General features: G+C 43.9%; 1 protein-coding gene across 4 annotated transcripts in view; it reads right to left on the bottom strand.

The window, feature by feature from the left end:
- Positions 1-18074, bottom strand: part of PBX1 (PBX homeobox 1) — a 336966-nt gene that overhangs the window by 85267 nt on the left and 233625 nt on the right. For all 4 annotated transcript variants that reach the window (XM_018046429.1, XM_018046428.1, XM_018046431.1 and 1 more), the window contains exons 4-6: positions 16488-16732; positions 10294-10484; positions 2766-2901 (exon numbers count right to left, since the gene is read on the bottom strand). In XM_018046429.1, coding sequence (XP_017901918.1) covers positions 2766-2901; positions 10294-10484; positions 16488-16732 — 572 coding nt within the window. The remainder of the gene's footprint in view (positions 1-2765; positions 2902-10293; positions 10485-16487; positions 16733-18074) is intronic.

The raw sequence follows: 18074 nt of genomic DNA, 5'->3' as shown, positions 1-18074 counted from the left end.
GAAGCTGCAGCCCGCCAGGCTCCTCCGTCTGTGAGGTTTTTCAGGCAAGAATACTGGAGTGGGTTGCCATTTCCTTCTCCAAGGGATCTTCTGAGCCCAAGGATCGAGCCCGCATCTCCTGTGTTGGCAGGCAGACTCCTTAGCACTGTGCCACCTGGGAAGGCCCTCCTTCCCAATAGAAATTCTTATTAAGGACTGGGGTGAGGCCCAAGAAGTTAAAAAACAATAAGTATAGTTGATTTACAGTATTGTGTCAGGGTGAAGTGTGCAGCACAGTGGTTCAGATACATCCATATCTATCTATATCTATATATATGTACACGCATATGTCTATAGAAACATATGGGGGTTTCTCAGTATGAACATATTTTCATTTGGGAGTCTTCAAAGGAAGACTCATTAGTAAGTGAATTTAAAAAAATACATATGTCAGAATATAGTTAATGGGCTAGGACATAATGAGATGGGACTAAAGAAAGGACAATGCTTTCAGGATATGTAGAGATGGGAGACTCTCTAAGAAGACTGAGCAGAAGCAGCCTAAGAGGAAGGAGGAAACTCCAGAGAGAACAATGCCAAGGAAGCCGAAGTAGGAGAATTTCAAGATGGAGGGGTTATTGTTGACCCAAAGAAACAAACAAAACAAAACAAAAAACCCAAGACGATAGCCAAAGGCATCTACTAGATTTGAGAACAAGGGACAGAGATTTAGTGTATCATGTGGTCCAACCAACCATGACTGATAGATGGGGCAACTAAAACCCAAATAGAAAGAGCGAGTTCCCCCAAATCCCACGGTTGACTCAGCATGGGTCAACATGCTCCTAGCAAATGTTCTTTCTATGACACCATACTGTCTCCCACTGAAACTTGTTCAGCAATGGTAAAACAGTCTGGTTATGATTGGGAAGAAGTGATGTAATGGGGAATGTAGAATGATATGGCCTTGGGATGGGGAAAGACAAAGGTGATGCAACATATGTATAAATCACTTCAATGAACAAACTATTTGCACCGTGGATTTCCATAATGAAGGATGCAAAGGTTCCTGGAATAGGCCAAGATTCTATTTTTTTATTCAGATACAATGCAGACTAGATCCTGGAAAATTCATTCTATTTCAATAGGGATTTGGAATCCAAGTCCCAGATTTTGAATTCAAACAATATAATGATTTTCAACTTTAATAGCAGAATACCCCATGACTGAAATTCACTGTTTGTGATGTGGTTCATACCTGGAACTATTCTGCAAAAATGCAGCAAGTATCAAAAAACATCAGCCATCTTTTCTTATGGACAATGGGTCTAGATTTGGACAAGAATGGTTAGAAACCTAGATAATACCAGACCACCTGAATTTAGACCACTGATATTCTACTTTCCTAGGGCTGCCAAGACTAGGAACGAGCTTCAGTGGGGAGCAAGTACCTGAGGAAGGTCCAAGTTGAAAAGGATAAGGCAATTGTTTCTAACTTATCTGAAAGGAGGTTTTCGAGACTGCTGCAAAATCACCCACAGCATGCTTGGGAGACCCTGGCAACCTCTTCATTGCAGACCCTCTGTGTGGAGGTCTTCATTCTGACTAGACCCACTTCTGCTTAAGCTAAACACAGGCTGAAGGAACCAGCACCTGGCGGGGGGCAGCAGAAGCCAGGCTTCAGTTCAAGAAGTATAGATGCTCACAAAACAGCATCTACTGCTTTCGGAAAACATTAAGTGAAGTTTCTCACTAAAGTAGGCCTCTTCTCTCCAATTCCCCCTCACTCTCACCCTTTTTGTAAATACCAGTACATCTAATTCTTTGGCATGTGACATAATTCCGAGGAAAACTTTCTCTGAGAGATTTCAGAACTATCACTACTGGTCTCAGTAGAGACTGGTGGTGGTATTTGAGGTTCAGATCACATAAGAAGTATGGATGGATTCTCTGAGTAGACAAAATGTAGATAGGAATTCCCTGGTTCAGTGGTTAGAACTCAGCACTTTCATTGTCAAGGGCCCAGGTTCAATCTCTGCTCGGGGAACTAAGATTCCTCAAGCCATGTGGTGTAGCCAAAAAAAAAAAAAAAAGTAGTAGATATATATAAAACTTGCCTCCTTTTCTACATTATATTAATGCTGAAATTCCAGGTCCATAAAAATTTTATGTCATGTATCTTTCCACGTCAACAGGCACCTCTTATGGTTATTGCTCTTGGGGGAAAGGGGACACTCAGTGACATTTTGTGCCATCATTCCAGTGCAATCATAGTGACATGTTAAAATTCCTACACTCCATCAGCTACAGTGAGGACATCCAGAGAGGACATGTGAACTTTTCATTTAAAAGTTCCATTCACTGACTCTTAAAAAGTTCCTGAGTTGGGCAAAAAAAAAAAATATGGGCCGAGGAGTTGACCCTGTTTGAGAAAATGACATGAGAAGCGCTGGTAGCTCTCCAAGTCAATGCAGAAACGCTCATCTGTCTGAAGAAAGGGAGCGCATGGAGCGGGGAGCTTCAGCCCTGCTTTATCTGCACTCACTTATACTTCTGCTGGTTTTTCCAGGTTACTTCCCTGGAGGAAGTCTTCTACTTCCGCTGGTTCTTCCTGGTTCCTTCCCTGGAGACTTTCTTATACACACCATGAGCTGACCTTGCCATTTGAAGGCTCTACTTGATGGAACTTACAAGGCATGAAAGTTCAGGAAGGCCAGGCTTCCGAGACCCTGCCCTGCAACGCCACTATGGCCAGGCTTTGGGCTGAGTCCTCTGGGGTGTCTTACCTGGGACACTGTGATGCCGCACTTCTTGGCTAGCTCCTCTTTGGCTTCCTCACTGGGGTAAGGGTTGCTGAGATGGGAATAGAAATATTCATTCAGGATTTCCGTCGCTTGCTTGTTGAAATTTCGTCTCTTCCGCCTTCGTAAAGAGCAAGGAAACCACAATGACAATGGACAAAAAAAGAGGTTCACAACAAACGCATATAAAGAGGGAGAGGAGAGGATCTACATTTGGGAGGAGACATGTTTTTGAGTGAATGAGAGGAGATGTGTTCTAAGGAGCCAGATGCTGCAAGCATTTCTTAAGGTGTTTGTTGTATACCTCATCGTGCTCACTGCGGGGACACAGCAGAACAGTCACACGTATTTATACAGAGTGGGGAGCAGCACGAAGTTTCAAAATCCGCCGTCTTGGTTTTGAGCCCTAGATAAACTGAGCACCAGCTGGGTGATTTGGAATGCCTCTCCAAACCTTAGCTTCTTCAAATGACAGTCAAAAGAGTCAAACCAACCTCATGGGGTGAGAGGAAGGGAGAAATGAGGTCATATCAATATAAAGACAGGACTCAGCACAGTGCCTAGTACAGGACAAATGCTAGGACTTCCTGGGGATTCTTCCTACCAGGCCCCAGGCCTCGGACCTGATCCTTCAGAGCCATCGATACAAATTTTTCATTTTTCACAACTAGTGAGGTCGCTACGGTTATTCCCATTTACCCATGAAGAGCTGAGTTTAAAAGTTGCTCAGCTAGTATGTTACAGAGCTAAAATATTAATTCAAGTCTGCCCGAGTACAAAACCCAGCCTCTTTTTATATACAAATTGCCTCCTGGCAATTACACAGAGACTCTGCAGCCATAAGTTAAAAATAAGTTATCATTTTCTCTCTATTCTATCCCCATGTAAGTGCATGCGACATGTTTAAAAGGTTGGGGAAGAGGGGCAGGAACGGATGGAAATTAACCCCCTGACTGCTTGACCTTCCTTAAAAGGAGAGAAACAGTACTTCTTAAGCAGGAACAGCTGCTTAAGGTGAAACACAAGCCCAGAGAAATCTTTTTTAACATACAGGTTGCTAAAAGGAAGAAAACCACTCTTTGAATAAAAGCATTTTTATGCCTTTAAAAAAAAAAAAGTGCTAATTGAACTAATTTAAAGTGAGAATCACTTTATGGCCTCTTCCCAGCTAAGGCCTGGGGATAGCTGGGGTTTGCTTAGGGATGCTGGACTCCTTGCAGATGTCTGCTGGCCCTCCTCGAGGGGGCAAGGCCTCTATCTTTAAATTAGCTCCATTAGCACTTTTGCCTTTTTGCTTTTATCAAAACCGTTTCCTTATGGGGAAAAAAAAAATTTCCAGAACATCCCTGGTTATGCCAGGATATCAAGTTTTCCAATTTAAGCCAACGGAAAGCACTGATCGCCTTGCTAGACAGAAAATTCAGCTAATATTGTATTTTCAGGGTCCCACTTGGATTAATTAACACAATAAAGTGCCTGATTTTACCGGATGAACACCATCTGTCCATAGGTATTAACCACATCTGTCCAGATTATGCCAAGCCCAAGTCACTCTCCCAAATCATGCTGAGTTTCTGGGTCACCCAACATCAGAAATTGGGCAGATTAGATTAAAAGGCCCAACTAAAAAGGAGATATGTATTAAAAGCTCTTCGTGATGGGAATTTGAGGAAGGTAGCCAAGTGAACCCAGTCTCCAGGCTAGTCTTTAGATAACCTCTGGCTTCCTCTTGGCCGCAAGAAAACAGTTGTTTTAGGCCTGGGGAAGTGGCCCCTGAAGGCTCCTCTAATTGGGACTTGTTTGCATTAGCATTACAGTGTATTTCTTGGGACTCTTCCAATTGAACTCACAGGAAGCCTCTCTGGAATGAGTTGGGGTGCTGGGATTGTACAGACAGCTGTTCCTGACTCCTCCTGGGGACGTGCAATCTTCCTTTAGGTGGTTGCATCTACTCTGATGACCGCACTGATCATCTCTTGCAGAGCCTGTCTCAATCCAGGGCCCTTGAAACCCCACAGAATTTTAAGAAACCCAGGGAAAATAATATACTTCTGACAATAAGGTTATTTGAACTAAGATGCCTGGTTTCTTTGCTCTGGCTGGAGGGGTTTTCAGCTTGGTGAGTTAACACGTGTTATTTCAAGCCAACCAAAAGCTTTGATGGGTATTCAGGTAAGTGTAAGAAATGTGGAAGTCGATGAAATTTTAGGAATGGAAGCTTTAGAATCACAGTGATTCAAGAACGAGGAGTGGAGGCACCACAGACCATCAAACGTGTTATCTCTGCCCAAACGCCTCTCCTAAGAGCCGATACTCCATTTACCACTGCGCCCATTTGCCACTGCATATCCCAGACACTTCCAGTGAACTGTTTCTATGACAAGTATCACATTTCACTCACACCAACTTCATTTTCATTTTTTCCACATTATATAATAATATCACCATACATACAAAGTTCATTATATTTGCTAATTTGCTCTTCCATTCAATTGTTCCTTCATTCTTTAACTATGTGAGCACCTAACACACAGCAGAACCTGGGAATGATTCTCAATTCCCCTCACTCTCTTCCCTTCACTGGATGATGGGCCCCAGAGCAAGTCTTACCAGTTCTATTTTTCAAGTCTATCCCTTTTGTTCCATCCTCAGTGTCATTGATTTTTTTGAAATGGGTTTAGAGGAACTATGGTCTATTGTATAATGGTCTTACTAAAGTTGTCCAACAGCACTTTCTACAATGAGGAAAATAAATGTTCTCTGTTCTCCTATTGGAGTAGCCAGCAGCTGCTATTGAGTGGCTGAAATAAGATGTGTAAAACTGGAGAGCTAAATTTTTCAATTTTGTTTGAAGTCGCTCAGTCGTGTCCGACTCTTTGCGACCCCATGGACTGTAGCCTATGAGGCTCCTCCGTCCATGGGATTTTCCAGGCAAGAGTGCTGGAGTGGATTGCCATTTCCTTCTCCAGGGGATCTTCCCGACCCAGGAATCGAACACAGGTCTCCCGCATTGCAGGCAGACGCTTTACCTTCTGAACCACCAGGGAAGCCCCATTATATTGTAATTAATATAGATTAGAAATCAAGAAGCCACAGACTAGACAGTACAACTGTAGGCTGAAATTGTGCCCAAATAGCTCTCCTGGGAGGAGAGCCTGGGCTCTCAGCCATGGGGCGCCCTAAATGTCTTCAGCACCTCCTTCTTTAATCTTATTCCATCATATAGCAGTGTTTATCTGAACATATTGCTCTCCACATATTTGAGTAAAATTGAGAAGGTATTTTATATTTATTCTGTATTTCCCCAGTTTGAGAAGCACAAGGCTCAGCTAATCCTTAAGAAAATCACCACAGGAATTCCTCTAAACCATGGATCTGATCATAAAAATAATAATAATGATAGCAATAATAATATACCATAGTGATCCTTATTATATTATAGCTGAATTATGGTGTGAACACTATGCTCCGGACACTAGATTGTAAATATGTTATCTTATTTATTCCTGTGTATAGAATTATTCCCATTTTGGAGACACAAAAACTGAGTCTTAGGAAGGATAAGCCATTTATCCCGGATCACAGATGTAGTCAGGGTTATAGCAAGAATCTGAACCCAAGCAGTGGCATTTGAGAACTTTCACCTTTCCTTCCGTAAACAGCTCAGAGTTTCTGCTGCTTCACAGGACAATCCGCAATCTTTGCTGGCACAGTTGAGGTCTTTCAGTGGATCAAGCCCATCCCCAGTGTCTCGTTTCCCCTCATCCTACACATGCTCTTCCTAATTTCATCTGCATTCATCATATGCTCCCCTATTCCCCACAGACACACACGGCGTTCATGCTCCCGTGCCTTTCCAAACCACTCTGTGTATTTCTCTCCCACAGCATTTGCCACAAGTTTACATGTGTCTTCCCAACTAAACAGCAAATCCTCAAGGGGAGGAGCCGTGTTTCACACGTATTTGAAACCGTGGTGCCCGACACATAGTAAGCATCCCAGTCAGTAATGCCTGTCGAAGTTGAATTATGTTGTTTACTTTGCTTCTGTGATGCCTTCTATTTGGTAAACGTCTATTTGGTAGTCCTCTGAGACTCAGCACTGTCTGCCTCTCCCCAGTTCTCCAGTCTCTGCCCCTTTGGGTGAATTTGGTACTTGTACTTTCTGTGATCATGTGCAGTTTCATGCTCAGTTATAAGAGCACCTGTCCCAGGAGATTATTCTTGAAGGTGGGACCCACATTTACATGTATTCTTTTCATCTTTGTTATTCCAGAGGCTAATACAGCATTTGGAAGAGTAAAAACTCAGTTATAGAAGTAAATACATCTAAATATAGTGGCAGTTCAGCCAGATCATATTGGATGGCCTTTCCTTTCTTGCAATCCTCTTTTTTAATAATTTTCTATAACCTTAACTGGAACGGTGGAGTGCAGAGGTATATTTCCAACCATGTGCTTGCTGCTTTCTCCAGCAAGATACTATTTTTTACAAACCAAAGTTAAAATTATTGTATTGCTTGAAAACCATTAAGAAGGTTTACAAGTTCCATCTCAAAGACTTATCACAGCAGTATGCTTGATATAAAACATACAATAATAAAAGTTGACTGAATGAAGGAGTAGAATTTTTAAGTTAAACTTTTCTGGCACAGTTAAATCAACATAAGGAAGACAAGAAGGATATGACTCAAGTGGACACAACCTGGCCAAATGCTCAGCTGGGGAGTATGGAAGGCAGACTCCTAAGAAGATCTATAAGATTCCACTCTGGAGTACTCCCCCCCCCTTGAATGTGTATGTTGGGGGGACAGTGAAAATGATAGGATATCATTCCTACGATTAAGTTATTAATCAGCTGACTTTGTGTTAATGAAATGGGAGATTAGGTTAAAGCCTTAAAACGGTGACATTATCCAGGAAGAAAGGAAGCAGCCAAGCTGTAAGCCCTGTCAACGGGAAGGGTGGGTTCTACGAGCTGGGGACATCAGTCCTATTATCACAAGGAACTGAATTCTGCCCCATGGGAATGAGCCTCAGCTGTGAGCACGGCCTCAGCTGAGCCCCGGCTTACAGCTTTGTGAGACGAGGGCAGAGGATCCAGGTTAACCTGCTATTCCTGAACAACAGAAACTATGAGACAACTCTGTGTTGGTCTAAGCTGCTAACTTTGTGGTAATCTGTTCTTCAAGAGCAGAAAATACAAGGAACGTTACACAACAAAGCTGTAACATTCAATTCTGCATACCCATTATATTAGGAAGACTAATCCTGTTACTAAATCAAGTCTCCCTTGTATTTCATTTGTCTTCCATGAAATCGTTTCTTAATGAAGTCCTGCCCATCAGATGCATGGATTAGAGCAGCAAGTAAATATCAACAGTGAGTGTGTCTTTCTTACTAAAGTGTGTTTAACTAGCTTTCCCAATAATAGAGAGCACCAGAAGCAATGATATTAATTATTTTGATCATGAGGTCCAGGCAAACATTCATTTTTGAGATGGAAAAACCAGTTGCTCATCCTTGTTTTGGCATCTGGGGTCATATTCTCTCAGTGATACTAAATACACCCTCAAAGTTAATGTTAATAATAATGACAACTGGTTAATTGTTTTAGTTTTGAACCTTGGCTCAGAGGCAATGATTCAAAGGTTGCAACCAAAGCAGGAAAAAGATCCTCTCTTATGATGACTGTCCTTGTGGTGCCAACTAGAACAATCTAGACAAAAGCTGATGGAAGGGAAAGGAACTGTGTACAAAGCTTGCCTGGTTTCATGCCTTTTGGAGTCTGACCTTCAACTGGGCACAGCTGAGTTACTGAAAGAAGAAGTCCTATGAGAAAATGATTCTGCTCCTCCTTTCTCTCTGATTTCTTCTTTCTTGAAAAGAACCCAGTCTGGGCCCAACTTTTTAATTTTTTTTCCAATATCTGCCAACATAAATGCCAACACCAGTATTTTAACGAGGGGAGTTACCATGGGGGGATGTAAACAATACGTGCAGAGTGATGGCGGCCACAACACAGGGGAAAGAAAGATCCAGACACAGGCCACCAGTCACTTGCACTTCATACCATGGGGAGCAGCCTGCTATAAAGAAGCCAGGCTGGCTGCAGGACAGGCCAAGGGAGATACCTGGGGCAGGGGTGTCCTGCTTCAGCAGGCCTGGGCCTTCCTTCTCTCAGCACTGTGCTCAGCTGGGAAAAGCTCTCTTCATCTGGACTTTCTCTTGACTTTATGTATTTCTATTAGGCCAGAGATACAGTTTGCTGGCTGACATTCCTATTTCATATTCCACATGACCCAAAACACAGTGAATGAAAGGGAGTTTTGGAGGTGCCAGGGAGCTTTAAAGAGGTGTGTGAACTGTAAAGACCACAGTTGTGAAGACAGACACAAGTGTAGGTAATGGAGCTGAATAGTCTATAATTTCTAGGGTGGAAAAAAAATGAAAAAGCAGAGAATCTGTGTGTCTGCTTTAGAAAGAACTCAACTACAGATCATTAAATGGTGTATGACCATGACATAGCTAGTGTTTTTATAATAAAAATCATATATTGGGATTATATTCAGGAATTGAAACAATGAATGATGAAATCTGCATTTATAGAAAATGACTAATTTAAGGTGAGCTGCAGATCACAAAGGATGTCCATACACTGAAAACTCATGCATTAGATCAATTATCAACACCACTTTCTAGAGTAGATGAAAGATAATGACTAGCACTATCTTACATGCTGGATAACAGAAGCCAAAGAAATCAAAAGGATTTGCACAAATTCACCAGTGTAGAGAGTAGTGGGCCTAAGACTATCTGCTCTATGGTTTTAGTTTTTGTCCTAAAGGACTTTTCTATCCATGGTTTCAACTGGACTCTTTGAACTCACAACTCAGGTCACACGTTAGTGTCAGAAAATTTTAAATCTTGATTGAAAATCTGACCCGTATGAGACCAGTCCCTTGCCCCTCCATGCCCAAGGGACCATGTCTTCTTCATTTTTGTGTCCCTAAAATTCATCCCAGAGTATGATACATGGTAATCTAGTTATAAATATTTGTTGAAGCTAACTAGGTACCCTCTCCGCCAACATAAAGTGTGGCAGAGATTCCCAGCTCTCAACTGGAACCATCTTTCCTGAAGAAAAGATGTCATTGCAATACCTGGTTAACCTTCTGTGGGCTTACAGTTTCAACCTATTCCTGTGAAAGAGGCCACTAATGGTATGAAAACAAAAAGTCCTGCTTCTTCTGTCCCTGTAGCTAAATCATCCTAATTTCTCATGCAGAGTGAGTAGCAGTGGTCATAAAAATTATCCCATCCCCACACTTTGCTGGAGTTGTATAAAACCCATGGCTATCGACGCTTGCAGCCTTCCTTTCCCTGACCTTTCTCAGGCTACTACTTGGCTCAGCCTTGAACACGGTGACAATGGAGCCTCTGGAGAGGGCCCGCTTGGATTCTAACCCTGAATCAGTGGTTCCCCCAAAGGACAGGCCTCTCCTGGGGACTCACCGCGCATCCAGGAACCGGGAACGCAGGATCATGACGGCCTCACACGTGCTCTGCTTGAGCTGCATCTGGATGGAGCTGAACTTGCGGTGGATGATACTGACCATCCGTTCGATCTCCTTTGGGGAAATAGGCCTGGTCCGGCTTTGCTCTCGCAGGAGGTTCATCACATGGGTGGTGAACTCATTACATGCCTGGAACGGAGGAAGACAGACACGGGACGTGGTAAGGGTCCTTGCTCTGAGGCTGTGCAGGTCTTTCTGGAGATGTGTACAAGTAAAGAAAACTGGGCTAGCTTGTGGCATTTTGTCAAAAAAAAAAGAAAAGAGATGACCAGAAACCCCTTTCAGCCCATTTGATTATAATTTTCATCACTATGTGGATTTTTTTTAAGGGGAGAAGAAATTTACAATAGGGAATCTGTATAGAAACAAATTCAAAACATGATTTAGAGGATTTAGGAAATACCTCTGCAGAGAGAAAACTCTCAGGTTATAGACCAATACACTATCAGCTCTGGAAGTGAAACTGGAGATCATTTTTCCCACCTTATTTTACAGTTGGGAAAACTGCCCAAGAGATGAAGGCCCACATCAAAAGCAGCCTGAACACTCCCTAAACCCAGGCCAGGGGGTCTGTGCTTTCCCAGACTCTGAACTTGCTCCTTGGAACACCACTGCCCTTTCTTTTAGTTACTATTACTTACTATTGGAATCTAGTTTTCTTAAGGAACATTCAGTAAAACATCTACTCACACTTAACTCACAGCAGTGTTGGAAAACTGTGGAAAATTTGTTAGCAAGAAAGGCAAGCTGATGCTCTGAAGGTTGAAGAACTAAGGACTCAAAGTGTCCAACTTAATACTGCAGAATCATGTTCATTAATGCTCAAGCTGCACTGCTATTGTTTTTTACAACACAAAGCTCTTCACAGCTGTCAGTTATGTAGTAACAGTAATACATTCACTGTTAATTTCTCAAAATCCTTTGAGGTTTGCTGGCCAAAGATACATCAGCAGACACACCCAATGGGCTGTATATACACTGGGGGCTGGGAAGCCTGGTTTTTGACCCTGTCTCCATGAATATGTGGGCAATTGCTTTCACTACTCAGCGCCTTGTTTTATTCATCCAAGAGTGGATTTAATCATTCCTACCTCTTTAGCAAGGCCAGCAATCCTCACGCTCCTTGTACAGTGAGCTGTGGATGGAGTAAATCACTCATGTGAGCAGGGCAGCAGCTAAGAGCACAGACCGCCTGCGTTCACACCCTGCCCAGGAACTCACTTCACTGTGGGGCTTTGGTTAGTCATGCAAGACCCCTGTGCCTTCTCTTTCCTATCTGCGAAATGAGGACAGTACCTCAAAGAATGTGGTAAGGACAAGATGAGTTACTGTGTGTCTGGCCATATAGCGTGTCCTTATTATCTTTTTAAAGTATAGGTAACTCAGTAACCCAGCATATGATCACAATGGGGCAACCCTCTCCAGGCTTCAGTTTCCCTCGTGGTACAAATAAAGGAGGTCACAAATAGCTTCTTTCTACTCTGCAGGTATATATATGCTGAAGATGAAATCCATAGAAGATCAGGTCCATAGAGCATTTTGCCCTTACTATGAAAATTGCTACATAAACACAAGATCTTATTATAAGCTTCATCTGTCCCCAACTTAAACAGCCCCTTCACCCCGAAGCTGTACAACAAAGGGAGGAAAATAAAGCCTGGCAGCGAGTTGGCTGGAAGTCTATGAGGCCTTGGAGAGGGATGATGGGGAGGTATGCTGCAAGCAACCCCCGCTGGGCTGCAGGCCCTACCCACCCCCCGCCCCAGACGTGGTGGGGGTTCAAAGTGAGGAGGGGCTGGACGTGAAGGAGGTATTGTCAGGCTGCTGGGAAGCCACAGTACTCAGCTAATAATGTGCTTCATTACGGTGAATAAAAATGCTCACAATATCTGGTGTTTATTCAGGGCACTGGATGCTGGGCCCTTTCTGCTCTGCCCTAAACAGACAGTGGAGTCTTTTCACCCACTGCTGAGGTGGAGCAGGGCAGCTGCTCAACAGCTGCTTGGGAACACACAACAGACAACACTCAGGAACTCCAAGTCCATTTAGACGGGCGGAACACAATGATCCAGACTCTTCCAGGACCTGCACTACCCGGGCCTCCTCCTCAGCTCCCCAAGCTCAGCACCTTCGGAAGCTGCACTACTCCGGGGAGGCCAGGCTCTCCCGATGGAATGGGGAGTAGGAGCGATTTATTCATTAAATGGAACCCTCGCAGGCGGAAGGTTTCTGTGACGAGGAGACTGCTGAAGACTGTCCTAAAGACAGTCACCTTCTGGAGCTACCCCTCCAGCTGCCTCTGGAGACATCCTGGGTTCCAGGGCAAGGGCACTTTGAGGAGCAGCCGACCCAAGAGAAGCTCTTCACAAATCTTGCTTAGTATAAGCAATTTACTCCTAGAATTGAAGCTTCCTTCCCGCACTCTCTTCAGCTCATATTCATCTCTAAGTCTTTCAAACTGGATTTGGCTGCCAATTTCAGCAAGGAATATGACTGGGATCTTAAAGACTTCCTTGGCTGTGAAAGGACTACTTAACCCACCCCAGTTCAGCCTTGGAGACTAAGCCTTGTCAATGTCCTGGCAGCATTACTTACAAAAACTGAAGAACTCTGCAAAGCTACAAGAGTATCTTTTTTTGTTGTTTTTTTGAACAGCACTTGGAAGAAAATTCAGTTTTCTGATATCCTGGTTTTATCTATCAAAATATGCCAGCTTTATTTTTTAAGCTAGTTCTTACATACCTCAGCTACCAAGATTGGCTGAAAAGGTGTTTACCGACCCTTTTTAATGAAGAAAACAATTTCTTTCCTTTCTTTCTAATACAAGTCACTAGAAGCCTTCCTTATCTCATAACCTCAGGGTGAAACAATGGCTGATTCAGGTCTTTTTGGTGGGGGCTGGGGGAGAGCACATGACGAGTGGGAAGGGTGAGGAGGGTTACTGTAGTTAATTACTGGAGAGCTAATTGATGCTCTGGTTATCTATCATCACCAAACTAAAAACAAAACAAATCAAAACAACGGAATCGACTCTAAATAGTCAATCCAGCAACCATCTAGGTATTATTAAGAGACTGACATTTTTACTAAGGTTTCCTATTTTTTAAAAAGGTCCCGTGAGGAATGCTTACAGAAAAAATGAAGAAGATCTATCTTTCAGACTTACTAGCTAGAAGGTTAATGGCATAATTTCCTCACAATCTGCCATTTACGCTAATTAACAATACAACTAATATTAATAAATTATTAGGCACACAGTGTGTTAAACAGTATTCAGTTCCTACCCAGAAAATGTCCAAAGAAATAAGGAAATAATTTCTTAGTACTTCTTAAGAATAATAAATACAGACTATTACTACTTTGACCTAACTTGATCCCGCATGAGACTGAACTAGACCTGCCTGTGAATGTCCGAGGGTCTCCTGCGGAGGCGCGGGTGGACAGCGGCCTGCCGCAGGGATGGGACACTGGCGGCGGCGGCAGCAGCTGTGGGCAACGCATGTTGGCATAAATCCTCCCGGAGGTCGCCATTAACCCCACCATCAAGCCTGCAGGCTTCAGGACTGGGCCACCCCGGACCAAACAAGTAACAGAGAGGGAGTACAGCCCCACCCGTCAGCAAAATGGATACAGTTTAAGTTCCCGATTTCCAGCATTGTTGTTATTCAGAATATGTAGGTGTCTATGAGAAGTTTCTTAAGGAAAGTATTTTTATCACTAGTCTCTCTTAGAGAGCATCAGTCTATTCCATGAAAGCACCAGAGAGGACAGACACCCACACTCGCTCCATACTAAGTGGAGCTGAGTGTTGCTCCAGTAACAGCCTTGGGCTCTGGGTCCACATCTAGATTCCAGGGTAATCTGTCCCTCCTTGGATGTGTGACCCAGATATACCATCTGACCTCTCTGACCTCCATTTCCTCACCTGTATCAGAATGGAGAGGACGGCGTCCATGAAAGTGCTGGAACAAGTGCAGTTAGGTTGACAAAAGTGCTTTAGACATTTTGGAAGAAGATGGAAGAGCAACAAGAGGGGGTTAGATCAAGAAGACAGTCTGTTCTTCTTTGTTGCTGGCAACCTGAGCTACCAAGAAAGCTAGTTTTTAACACCATCCAGCCTAATATCCACCTCAGTTGTAGGTTTGGGAGGAAGCCACACTCTGTGCCCCTGGCGTTTCCTGGTGGCCCAGACGGTAAAACATCTAGTTGTAATGCAGAAGACCCGGGTTTGATCCCTGGGTTGAGAAGATCCCTTGGAGAAGGGAATGGCAACCCACTCCAGTGTTCTTGCCTGGAGAATTCCACGGACACAGGAGCCTGGTGGGCTGCAGTTCATGGGGTCGCAGAGAGTCCGACACGACTGAGCAACTAACACAGCCTGGAAACCAGGTCTAGATAGGTTGTTATGCCAGAGACCAAGCTTAGTGGTGAAGGTACAATGGGAAAAGCATGCGAGAAAGAACCCAAGTGGCTAGCTAGGGATCTTTACAAGAAATGTCCCCATGAGTCTTCCCAAACTATCCCCTTGTTTGGGGCAGGCTGTGAACTCTAACGTGATGGCCCAGGCGGGGAACGTGTCATGGATCCACCAGCTTACCTGAGCTGAGCCTCTCCTGGGGTCTGATAAAATCTCTGCAAGAGTCTACATCATGATAGGAATGTCTATTCTTCCCTGAGAGGGTCGAGGGTGATGATCCACAGGTTCTTACCACAAAATGACTTTTGTTTTGCTCCCCTTCACATCTCCCTACACCTGTCCTGTGGCTGAAATTCACCACACTTGGCTTCCAGCTTCATAGTAACCTTCTTCCCTCATAAAAGAAGAAACTCTGTAGAAATCCATTTCAAAGGTAGATAGGAGTGCAATAATGAAACTTTCTCCACTTTAAATTTTAAAATGCCCATTTCTATTTTAAAATTTATATATTCTATTAAGTTTGCATTTGCCTTTTACTTAGACTGTCCTAAGTGGATGGTACAGGGTCTTCTACCTTTTGATTTTTTTTTCTCCTTCTTCTTCTATGATTCTTAAAAAAGAAAGCAAGCCAGAAATCTAACAATTCTATGAAAGTACATTAACTCAGAATTTCAGGAAAATGTCACATCCAACAATATGACAACCAACTAATGTCAGCTAAAATAATGGGAGGAAATCCTGATGTTAAAGGACTCCTCGTAAAATAGTGTTGCTCATGCTGACCAGAGGAAACAATATTGACATTTAAATTCATGTGTGTGTGTGTTGTGGGGGGGGCTCTAGTAGAGAGGGGTGCTATTAGAATACCATACAACATCTATATACTATTTTGTGACTTAAAGCCTTTCTAAACTTGTCCTTCATATGATCCTTTTATGGCTCTCTGAGAGCTTAGGCTCCAAATCCACAGCTCTTTGCTGAATACTACCAGCTACTGAGGCACAGAATGTGGACCACTGGGTCCCACAGACCATCAGCAGCGTGTCAGGGCTGGGAGTCAACTCTGTCCACTCCCAGGGGTCCCCTGAGACCCTCTACTTTTTTTATAGAGGGAGATGCGTATCATATTATATACTATATATGAAAGTCAGAGTATGATGGACTTCCATTTGAACTAATCTGGGTAGAGTGAAGGAATTTAAGGCCAGGTTTTAGTATCCGTTCCCATAGGCCTCCATGAGCACTGGGTCCTGAGGCATCTTCCTAATTAATGAGCCAGAGGATCCTCCTCACCCCTCCCCCGCCACCACCAAACACACACACACACACTTCCCCAGCTCACCTGGAGGCTCTGCTCCTGACTGTAACACCGAGAGCCCCAGAGCTGCATGCCAAGGGGCAGCGCTCTGGAGCGCCAGGGACTGTTTCTGTACATAGACTCAGTTTCCTAAAATCATCAGTTGAATCTATTTTTTAAACTATTTTTTAAGTGATCTTATCTCCAGTTTGCCGGGGAGCTTTCAACATTGGAGACCCTGGACTTGATGGGCTCAAGCTCAACAAGTGGCTCTGGGGGAAGGCCAGAAACACTGGATCCTGGATGGCAATCTCCAGGAAAGGCTACCTGCTTCGGATCCCTCCTAGCTCAGAGTTCTTGATTTCTCCGCCCTGCCCTAAAGGGCTGGGGGGCCCAGACCCCACATGGCTGTGAATACCTGCTCGTATTTCTCCAGCTCCGTGTGGTAGATTTGTCTGATCTGTGAGAGTTTGGCTCTGTAATCGGAATGCTCCACTGAGTTGTCGGAACCGGCGCCTCCAGAAGCCGCCGCCGCCGCTGCCGCCGCCGCGGAGCCCCCGCCCTTCTCGGGCCCCGCCACCCCCTCGGCCAGCAGCATGTTGTCCAGCCGCATCAGCTGCGGGTCTGTCGGCTCCTCCTCCTGGGCTCCCCGGATACTCAAAACTGCAGGGAGATACAAAAGAGGGGGGAGGTGTTGACAGTAACCCAACGGAGTAACATTTAAAAACAACAGGAAACTCCCAATGTATGATTTGGCTGAAGAAGTCTCAAATCACTTAACAAAACGGCACCTGAGCAATGGGCGTGAAAAGGGCTGGAAAAAGAGAGGGATGGGAGGACTAGAAAATGCAAGGAGAGTCTGATTTGTTCCTGAGATTAATTATACTCCTCTTATATGAGGTGCCTAGAATAGTCCAACTGATGGAGACAGGAAGTAGACCTGTGGGTACCACAGGCTGGGAGAAGGGGGGGATAAGGAACTAGTAATGCATCTGGTCCAATCACGTCATGGGAAATAGATGGGGAAACAGTGGAAACAGTGTCAGACTAGTTTTGGGGGCTCCAAAATCACTGCAGATGGTGACTGCAGCCATGAAATTAAAAGACGCTTACTCCTTGGAAGGAAAGTTATGACCAACCTAGATAGCATATTGAAAAGCAGAGACATTACTTTGCCGACTAAGGTCCGTTTGGTCAAGGCTATGGTTTTTCCTCTGGTCATGTATGGATGTGAGATGTGGACTGTGAAGAAGGCTGAGTGCCAAAGAATTGATGCTTTTGAACTGTGGTGTTGGAGAAGACTCTTGAGAGTCCCTTGGACTGCAAGGAGATCCAACCAGTCCATTCTGAAGGAGATCAACCCTGGGATTTCTTTGGAAGGAATAATGCTAAAGCTGAAGCTCCAGTACTTTGGCCATCTCATGCGAAGACTTGACTCATTGGAAAAGACTTTGATGCTGGGAGGGATTGGGGGCAGGAGAAGGGGACGACAGAGGATGAGATGGCTGGATGGCATCACGGACTCGATGGACATGAATCTGAGTGAACTCCGGGAGTTGGTGATGGACAGGGAGGCCTGGCGTGCTGCAATTCCTGGGGTCGCAAAGGGTCGGACACGACTGAGCAACTGAACTGAACAAAACTGAATGAACCAGTAGGGAGTTACATTTTGGGAAGCTGAAACAGTTCTTGAAATGGATGGTGGTAATGGCTGCCCAGCAATGTGAACGTACGTAATGCCACTGAACTGTACACTCAAAAACAGTTATAATGCTGAGTTTTGTTATGTCTATTTTACCACAATGAAAGAAATTTCAAATCTACAAACAAATTATAACAGAATATAATTTTCACTTTCATCCCCAAACTGCTAAATTTTAACTCAAGGAATAGCATTTCCTTTCTCATTTCTAGTTTTACATTTTCTGTGAGTTTGTTATTACAAAGTTTTTACACTCAATGACTTTATGATATTGGATCAGCCTAAATTTTCATTTCCAAAATA

The sequence above is a fragment of the Capra hircus genome, chromosome 3 (genome assembly GCF_001704415.2).
Source record: "Capra hircus breed San Clemente chromosome 3, ASM170441v1, whole genome shotgun sequence".
NCBI lineage: Eukaryota > Metazoa > Chordata > Mammalia > Artiodactyla > Bovidae > Capra > Capra hircus.
This window is presented reverse-complemented; position numbering and strand designations above follow the sequence as displayed.